At 54.2% G+C, this 9,389-nt stretch overlaps 3 protein-coding genes across 3 annotated transcripts; all 3 read left to right on the top strand.

Moving 5' to 3' along the window:
* Nucleotides 1–531: 531 nt before the first annotated feature.
* LOC117187799 lies at nt 532–2,682 on the top strand. The gene has a single exon (XM_033390650.1). The coding sequence runs from the start codon at nt 532–534 to the stop codon at nt 2,680–2,682; it is 2,151 nt and encodes a 716-aa protein (XP_033246541.1).
* Nucleotides 2,683–2,997: 315 nt separating this feature from the next.
* Nucleotides 2,998–6,351, top strand: LOC108159358. Its single transcript, XM_017292581.2, has 4 exons — nt 2,998–3,820; nt 3,888–4,879; nt 4,944–5,220; nt 5,277–6,351. Exons 1-4 carry the CDS (start codon nt 3,226–3,228, stop codon nt 6,332–6,334), a joined length of 2,922 nt encoding a protein of 973 aa, XP_017148070.1. The 5' UTR covers nt 2,998–3,225; the 3' UTR covers nt 6,335–6,351.
* A 4-nt stretch (nt 6,352–6,355) lies between these two features.
* LOC108159359 lies at nt 6,356–9,164 on the top strand. The gene is made up of 2 exons (XM_017292582.2): nt 6,356–7,599; nt 7,670–9,164. The coding sequence occupies exons 1-2, from the start codon at nt 6,378–6,380 to the stop codon at nt 9,022–9,024; spliced, it is 2,577 nt and encodes an 858-aa protein (XP_017148071.1). The 5' UTR covers nt 6,356–6,377; the 3' UTR covers nt 9,025–9,164.
* The last annotated feature ends 225 nt before the right edge of the window (nt 9,165–9,389 follow it).

Here is a 9,389-nt window from a genome sequence, read left to right as displayed (position 1 = left end):
TAAGCACAGCGTCCGGAGAGGAGTCAAGAGTTGTGCTGGAATCCTGGAAGTGCGTTAGTAATGAATGAAACTTCCAATTGGCCTACTGACATCCTGAATGAAAAGATGCCGGGAATTCTACTACAGCAGAGCGAGAAAGAGGGGATAGATAGGGATGCAAAAGGAATGGAGAGGGGCCATTCATGTGGAGTCGCGTGACGTCAGTTAAAAGTTTTCCGTGCGTCTTTGGGGAGGCTGCGCGTGTCCGTGCTTAGGTGGGCGTTAGTTATGGGGAGGTTTATTTTATTTCTCTGTCATTCCCATACTAATTATGCTTCAAAATTTGTTCAAGTAGCAACATTTCATAGCAAAACTACAAAAATTAGCCAACAAAAAAATATCAAAATCCATAGTCATATTCCAGACTTCAGAATGGTGAGGCGCAAGGCTGTTGGCGTAGGGAGGCAGTTTTCTCTGACCGCTTACCAGCACCTGCCGTCACAGGGGGGTTGCTTTCGTGCCCCCTCGCAGCGGTCTCTTCTGGTCCCATCGATGGCCGAGTACTGGCAGAACATGTGCAACAAGCTGTCGGGCGCCCTGCCCCGCATGGCCATGCTGGTGCCACCGGAACCGAGCAGTCGCCGGCTGACCCGGCTGCGTCGCCAAATGATGTGGTCTCCTAAGGAGATTGTGTATGTGCCACACTCCAAAGGCATGGGCATGGTTCAGGACAGCTATGTGAGGCAGCAGCACCAGCAAGCACAGATTCAGCAGCTGTCCCGCCAGCAGCCTTATCCGCCTACGTGGGGCAGATCCCAGTGGCAGGGACCTCCTCCTGCTTGGGGACACTACCACAGCAGTAGAACCATGGCCCAGCAGCGTCAAAAGTCAGTCAACTCTCCGAACTTCAGCGCGTGTCCTGCCAGCCAGACGGAGGCCCCTGTGTGCGATTTCGAGTCGGAGGCATCTCGTTTCGCAGCGACCGCCTCTCGAATAGAAATGCAGCAAAAGGAGCTGCACGAGAAGCAGTTGCAGCTGCAGAAGCTGCAGGAGAGCCACTTCTCGCCCCAGCCGTCACAGGTGATTGTCCCCGTGGCTATACTAAAAAAGCCGGCGCGTCCGGACGGGGGCCAGAGTTCACATACCGAGCTCCATCTCAAGAACGCGAAGCGGGTGGAAGCAATGGATGGCAAGCTTCACGAGAGGGTGATGGCTCCTAGCAATCCCAAGCCGTTGGATACGCCGCGTCGGAGGTGGACTAGCAGCCAAGAACCACAGAGGGATCCCCATCAGGAGCATTATTCCAAAGAATATCAGCGGAAGCATCATCTAGAACATCCAGCAAAGACAATGAAGGTGCCACAGCAACAGCAGAGTGCTGGTACCTTTAATTTCGGGAAATTCGTCAGCAATTTTACAGATGGCTATGATCGGAGCCCAGTTTCCCAAGGCACGGCACCAACACACAAGTCCAAGAAAAGCTCCACGCTATGCTCCAATGCAGGGTCTGCAAGGCGACGACCCCCAGAGTGGCCCAAGGTGGATAGAATCTTGCGTCGAGCAGAGCCAGAGACGTCCAAGCGGGGGAGAAAGCGGTCGTCCAAAATATTGCCTGACCACCAAGTCGACCAGCTGGACTCCGTCAGCAGCACCAGCACCCTCACCGCAGTGATGAGCAGTGAATCGCTCAGGACTCCACAATCCTGCCTTGAGAATGCCAGGCAAAGGAGGGAGCACTCCAAGACCCCATTTCTGGCTGTGGAGAATGACAGGCGAGGCAAAATACTCCCTAAGACTCCACACCAAAGTCAGACCTCCATAAAGACCGAACAGGAGGAAAACTCGGCAAGAGAAAGGCAAGGCCCTAGCCTGGATGTTTATGCAAGAACATTCGAAAAAGCACCACTGGAAGAACAGCCTGATTCGACGAGCAAGAAAAGCCGTATCCGGACGGTGAACATCAACCAACTCCTGCAAAACCAGGAGCACCAGGACGGCAATGCCGTGTGGGAGTCCCTTGTGCAGCTGGTGGATCAAATGTGTGATCCCCTGGAGGATGAGGAGGAGCAGCAGGAGAATGAGGCATCCGAAGAGAATCGTCTAAATGCGGGTTTCGGTACCGATCGCCGCCCGAATAAGAAAAGGAAGCAGTACTCCGTCTATCTGATGGTCAACTCTGACGTGGACGAAGAAGACGACAGCTTGCCGAAGCAGCAACCGGACTCACCCGTTATCCTGCCTGAGAGCCACATCCACAACCAGATCTCGTATGAGAACCACAACCACAACCCAATTTTGAATGAGAGGCACATCCTGAACCATCCTGAGATCAGGCAAGATGATTACGCCAATCAATGCTACAGGTTCTTTCAGGAGGAGCAACGTAGGCCTAGCCACCGGAAACGGAAACGGCGATCGGGCAGCCGCATCAAAGAGCTGGCCTACCCATATCCCATACCACCCCCGGGCCAAACTCTGCGCCGACCCCTGCACTGGCCCAAGCCGGACATGTCCAGGCCCCAGACTCGACAACAGTGCACGCGGTCGATATCCAAGCCGCCGGCGAAGAAACGGCTCCATCGGTCCATTAGCGCGGTCCATGAGGCCCAGCGTCTCCACCGAGTATGGGAAAAGGTGCCGCTGGTCAACCCAAATTGCATGATGTATCCCATGATGAAGAGTACAAGGCGACGCTACTATTAAGATATGCTGCGATCAGGACCAGCAGTATCCTTTCTTCATTGTGTATCGTTTTGTATTATAGAAAAACTATATTTGTCCTTTTGTAATGTCCAAGACAGACCATAGACAAAGTCCAAGTCATAGATTTGTATCTCATCCCTGGGACAAAACTGTGCCTTAGGCTTTTTGTCTATGACCTGATCCTGGAGGTGATTCCAGAAATAGATAGTGAATAAAGCCATCTTTGGCCCAAAGTTTAAAGTATACTCCAAAAGTAAATAAACCTAAAGCAACTATTACATGGAGCAGATAAGCTATCCTTTTTCTGCCAGTTGGGAGAGAATACTCGTTCATTTTCGTTCACTTTACACAGTACAGATCTTCTAAATTCACAGTCCCTTAAAATTGGATAATGAGCGGGTTTTTGCAGCAAGCAGCAACCGGAAGACGGCAGACGCTGAGGCAATGATACTCTTGGGGCGCCACTCCATCTCCCAATAGCTGCCAGAACGAATCCGGGCATATCTCAGCATTTCGACATCCAGTAGCAGCAAAACGTAAGCAATGGCATCTAAGCACGACCTCGTTGATCACTGCTCCAGCCTGTTGGAACTGTCCTGGAACTTGGGCCATCAGCCCCGCGTTGAAGGCGGAAATAACGATAACTGCCAGGGACACTGCTACCATGGGCCCCCACAATTCCATCCGCATGTGGAGCACAATTACTACAATCCCACGTTTAACGCAAACAACGATCTGCGACCTTGTAATGGCTGCAAGAATACCAAGGCAAGGAAATCATCTCCACCCAAGGCTAAGAACAGGGTCAGAAGCAGATGCAGACCGCCCAATGATCTGCGACCCAAGTTTCCTGTAAACGTTAACTGTCCTTTCTACGATAATTCGTCGGACATGAGGCTTGGTCCAACACATGCGCGAGAACCACCTACAGAGACAGACGACATGGTTTGTGATACGACTCCGACTAGAGACGGAGAGCCGAACAATCTGAGAACTTGCGCTTGCCACAACTATGCCGCGCCAGGGGAGGCAGCTCCTACTTTTAGAGAGGATAATGACAGGATGGGAAGAAGAGAGCCCCCATTCCCTTCTACGGCAAGAGGCGGCCTAAGCAAATGCCAGGCTTGCAACGTGGAAGGTAAGTCTTTCCATTAGTTGGAGTATCCATCCCCAGATCAGAGACACTTCAGAGAATCATCCCACAGAGGTCGACTCGAGTACGGGGATCAGGTGCGGATACGGCCAACGCCATGACCCCCTCTACTTTGATCCCCTCAGCTACAATTCTGGGGGGAACAGGAGAAGGAGTAAAGCTACCAAAACCATCTGTGTCCCTCCCCCGTCATACCCTGAATGCCCGGCCCAGAAGAAGCCCCGGAAGCGCCAATACCCCGATAAGACAGTCCAATATCGGGATACCCGCAGTGATGGGGCTGCCTGCGTCTCTACCTGCCCCGGCCGTGTGCGATGTTCCAGTCGTGGTAGGGATAACCGTCCTCTGGGACGAATAGCAATACGGGTCAAATGCCCATCCGGCAGTCGCTCACGGCGCCCGTTTGCAGTACGCTCCCGTTGCCCGTTGGAGCCCAAAGTCTGCACTCCAAAGTCCCCAAAGAAATCTTCCGCACGCTGCTCAAAAAAGCGTCAGACGGACTACATTGCTCAGAGGCCATGTAAGAAGGTAATCAGGAGGAATCCCTTTGCCGTATGCCGGGACAGCTCTCAAATAGATGACATTCTGCCCCACGAGGAGTATCTGGATAAATACGAGCGAAACTGGAAACATAGGGGCAATTCATGTGCAGGGAATAGGGGCACACACGGGAGGAATACCAATGCCGGGCAAAATCGATACTCTGAAATGCAGGAATACCGCGATAATCGCGGCTATCCAGGCGGGACTTATCCAAGTAAATGTCCGAACTACCCCTCCGACGAGACGATGGTGGAGCAGCAGCAGAAGTACCAATGCTATCGCTCTCCAGAGGAAGGGGCATGTTCACGGCGCCACACGTCCAAGAAGAGACCCAAGAAAAGGGCCATTGCAGGTCCCTGCTGCCGAATCTGCGGCCAATGCGGATTTATGCCGACGAATCCACGAGGGTGCATCGGCCTGATCTGCCGGGTGAAATCCAAGCGATCGACTGCCGGGAGTGGCGCAAAGGAAAAACTAATCATTCTGCCGCATTCCCAAACGGTAAGCGCCAAACACTGTAAGCTTCCTTCGGAACCAGCTATTATCTTCCGGTTTTTGCCACTAGAACAAGTTAACGACCATCTACAGGTCGTTGGAACCGCCACTTCCTAGGCGCCGAGTGTGCCGTTCCCGCACCAAGTCCTGCAAGAGCAGCTATTTTCCGGAAGCTCCAAACATCTGCCGCCTCCGCGTTCGCTATGTTGACCCTGAGCCCAAACGTTGCCAAGGGGGGAGAAATGGATCAGTGGGAGAAATCAGAAATCGCGTCAGACCCCGCGGAACATCCGTTGCAGAGGCGCCTTCTGTGACGCCTCAAAGGCATGCCTCCATCCCAAGACAAAGTGAGTTCCGTCCAGATCCATAATTGAATTTTTGTCAGCTTCAGTTTTCTCCGCAGCTTCTGCATCGGCCCGACACGCGCCCTCCGTTCACAGACATTCGAATCAGGGACGAAGTGGAGCTGCTAGTCCAAGTCGCTTGCATCCCAACCAATCGACGACCAGACGCTTCCCTCAACAGCCGCAGGCCCGACCCTCAGGGCAGCCGCAGGCCCAGGCACAGCACCGACATTCCCAGAAGCCGCAGGCACAGGCACGATACTCTCAGCAGCATCGGGAACATCTCAGTCCAAATAACCTTGAAGGCCGAATGCTTACCGCTTCAGTAAACCAATCACTACCCAGTATCGTACGTCCGATTCCAGTTAATCCCAGATCAGCGCCGTCCCGATCGTTCACACCGAGAATATCAAGCCCACAGCGACTCCAAGCGCCAGCGAATCAAACAGGAGAAGAGAAGCCACGTCCTAGCAGATCACAAAATCAAGGGCAAAGCCCCACCAGAACACAGCATCAAGGAACAGGTCCCACAAGGCCACCAAATGAGAATCGAGGGGCCACCAGGCCACACCATCAAGAGCCCGGTCCTACGAGGCCACAAAATCAAGGACGAAGCCCCGACAGGTCGCAACATCCAGAGGCAGGTCCCGCTAGGCCACAAAATGAAAACAGAGGCGCAACCAGACCGCAGAATCAGGAGCCAGGTCCCTCGAAGCCGGCAAATAAGGATCGTCGTTACAGCAAGACCCACCATTCGAGTCCAAGGCAGCCGTCAACACCATCATCAGCCCATGATCTTGGTCGCGAGAGTAGGGGACCAGCTGCCTTCTATCGCGGCAGCTTTCTGAGAGTCCGCGAATCGCAGGAGCACTTGAATGAAAGCAGCCGCGGCCCCGTGTATCGAAGGGAACCGATTAGCCATTCGCGTGGCAGCACCCGACCCGGAGTGCTGTTGAATCCGGACTCGCAGTCGGTGCTGGAAACGAGGACGTGGCCGAGAATGATGCAAGGCTACCATGGTTACCTCTTCGGTGGCCCCAACATCAAGAGTCCGGGCGGTTGGAGCTGGCGCAGGATGCTGGGTAGCTATCTGAAGAGGAGAAGTTCCAAAATCTAGGAGTGCCGGGAGCTACACTTCAAACGAGACTGCCGAAAAAAAAATGGAACTTTTTGGAAACGACAAAACTATGGGCCACTCCTGGGACTTTCTGAACCCGCGCAATGAAGAAGTCGACGAAAGCACACAGACGGACTCCTCCGCGCAGGTCGTCGACAGCTCTTCAGATGATCCACGGTCATCGGCAGGGAACGAAGCCACACCGCTCAGAAAGGGCTGCCTCAAAGGGAGCCCTCCCGAGTCCGGCAACGAGCGCATCTTTGTGCTGCGGAACTGCAATCAGTGCCAGGACTACACCGTGGCTCCTTGCGGCAGGTGCAAGTGTCCCCTCAAGAATGCTCCCTGCAATGGGAATTGCAAAGGCACGGACGAGGCTACCGGAAGCTGTCCTAGGCACCAGCGGTCGACGGATGAAGCAGAGCCGCGTCGTAAGGGAGGCACCTGTCCGCTGTGCCAGAATGAGGGCAGTGATGGGATATCTGGCGGATTGTGCAGGGAGTGCAACAACAGGATCCATGACGCCATGGGGCAATACTTTCTCCAGCGATCGGAGAGCACACCGTACTATCAGGCACCGCCCCCGCAGTCGCAGCATTCAGCCCCGGCATATGGATTTCCCTCGTATCCATATTCAGTTGCCACATTGCCACTGCCTCTTCCTCCGGTGCAACAGGCATGGAAACTTCGCAAGTCTGCTGCGCGAAAGCCATCGAAAGATACCTGTGGCTGTCCGCCCCCTCAGGCTCCACAACAACGTAAACGGCCTTCACTGCAGTCTGGACAGCTGGCGTCACAACAGACTTCACAACAAGGACCACAACAGACTCCACAACAAGGATCACAACATGGGCCACAACAGGGGTCACAACAGGCTGGACAATGGCAACCGATCCCCAACGGCCAGCCATGGTCGCCGCAGCAGCCGCAGCAGCAGCAGCAGCCGCAGCAGCAGCAGCAGCCGATACAGCAATTATTAGGAGACCCCAATGGGGGCCAGCCCGTAAACATCATTGTGCTGCAGGACTGCGACAATAATGCGCTCATCGATCAGCTAACCACGGCCATCAGCCGGAGCGGGGGGCAGGGGCATGCCAATCTTCAGCCACCGCCAAACGAACAGGACGCGGTACAGCCAGGATACAGCAACTACAGCTACAATAATCCGCTCAGCGGCTACATTGACTACGAGGTCGTGGACTTCAATCGAGGCAGCCAGATTCAGTACAGTAGGAATATGGACTACGATGATGGCTATGACAACGATGGTGAGTGACACTGCCAGAAATCTACCAAGGATTCGACCCCTACTCTCTGTCTCTCTCTCTCTGCTTTTAGGGTATATGGATAGGTATCTGCAGAGCCGCAGCTCATGCGACATAACCTCCTGTGTAGCCAAGAACCCACCCACGACCTGCGCTTGTAACTCCGGCTCCTGCACCTGTAAGTCCTGTCCCAAGGAGTGTAAGTCAGACGGCGGGAAAACGGAGAATAAATCCTGCAGCTGCGCCTGCAACTGCTCTGCCTGCGAGTGCAAGGTCCAAGAGACAGAGTGTGACCCCACCTGCGGGGGCAAGTGCGCCAGCAAGTGTGAGAAAAAATGTGATCTGTGCGAGCTCCTTGCCAAGGCCCTGGAGATCTTCATTACCCTCTCCGAACCGAAGAAGAAAAAAAAGCCGCACAGGCCATACTCCAAGAAGAAGGGAGCCTCCAATGCGGACTACATAAAGTTAAGGAAGAACAAAAACCGCAAGAGAGTAGCCTCCGGCTCCAGCACCCAGGTGGTGAATGAACTCCTGAAAGATGACTTCGGAATGGGCCACAACAGGACCAGGTCCAGCATGCGCTCTACCTATCACTCCGTCAGGCCGACCCCCTTGCATAGCGGAATGCCAAGCCCGCCACCATCCCATATGAACACCCCCGTTGAGAGCGCTCACGAATTATTACATCAGAAGTCGTCCATTTATCGCCATCACCACGAGAAGGACCATGAATACGATACGGACCATTTCTTCCTCCCCAACTGCGAGAAGAATCGCTGCAAGCACGACTGCCAGGGCAAGTGCAGCCAGCCGCCCCACAGCTGTCGCAAGGGCTGCAAGAGCCACTGCAGAGCTCACTGCCATAAGCAGGGCGGCGGGGATGCCGCCCACAAGAGGTCCGATCTCCAAGGGGGCTCCAGGCAATCCCGTTGCTTCCAGTGCAATGAAGGAAAGTCCTTGTACAGCGGACGTGCCTGGCAGGAGGTGGACATGAATGATAGAGACTTTTCAAGACCCAGAAACGGCGAAAACAAACCAAAGAAAAACGGAGCGGGCTGTGGCGGATGTGCTGGCGGCAGCCCGGCGATAGTGCGTCGTAGTAGTGCTGGCGGTGTCCGGCACAAGAACGGACTACTGGGCCTCAGTCCCATCGCCCATTACCGCCCGGGGATGCTCAAGTTCCCTGTCAACTACCTACTCACCGGCTCCGATACCCGACGGAGTCTGGTGCGCACGGCCGCCGGTGTGACGCTCCATCAGACACCCTACGTGGACCTCACCGAGGCGACGAAGAAGCAGCTTCCCAGCAGAAGGAAACACAGAAAGAGATCGACGAGCAGTCGTCCGGCAGCGAAGAAGTGGCAGACAGTTCCAATGCTCGCTCCGGGAAAATATGCATTATCCGGGATCAAGAACCGTGACGGATAACCCCAGCTCGATCCAATAATGCATAATTTCCTTCACACGCGCAGTGGCTTATAGTTTTATCATCAAAATTTTTGAATATTTTCGACCATTTCCCTTTCGGATCCCTCATATTGGCAATAAACCGGCGAAATTCCAACTAATTCAAGGGGTCTTCCTGCTTCCGGCTTCCGGGGTCCGGCGTCCTGCGTCCGGCTTCCATCGTCCGCCTTTCGCCTCTCGATGTTGTTTCCGCTTCCTGTGGCCCAGATTAGCCTCAAGCCGCTTGGAGCGCGGCGCAAATCAAAAGGGACACACAATTGACGCCGCAGGCGTTTTCTCATCGACTCGCACCAAAAGTCACTAATCACCGAAAATATTTTGGGGAG

The sequence above is a fragment of the Drosophila miranda genome, chromosome 3 (genome assembly GCF_003369915.1).
Source record: "Drosophila miranda strain MSH22 chromosome 3, D.miranda_PacBio2.1, whole genome shotgun sequence".
Classification (NCBI taxonomy): Eukaryota; Metazoa; Arthropoda; class Insecta; order Diptera; family Drosophilidae; genus Drosophila; species Drosophila miranda.
This window is presented reverse-complemented; position numbering and strand designations above follow the sequence as displayed.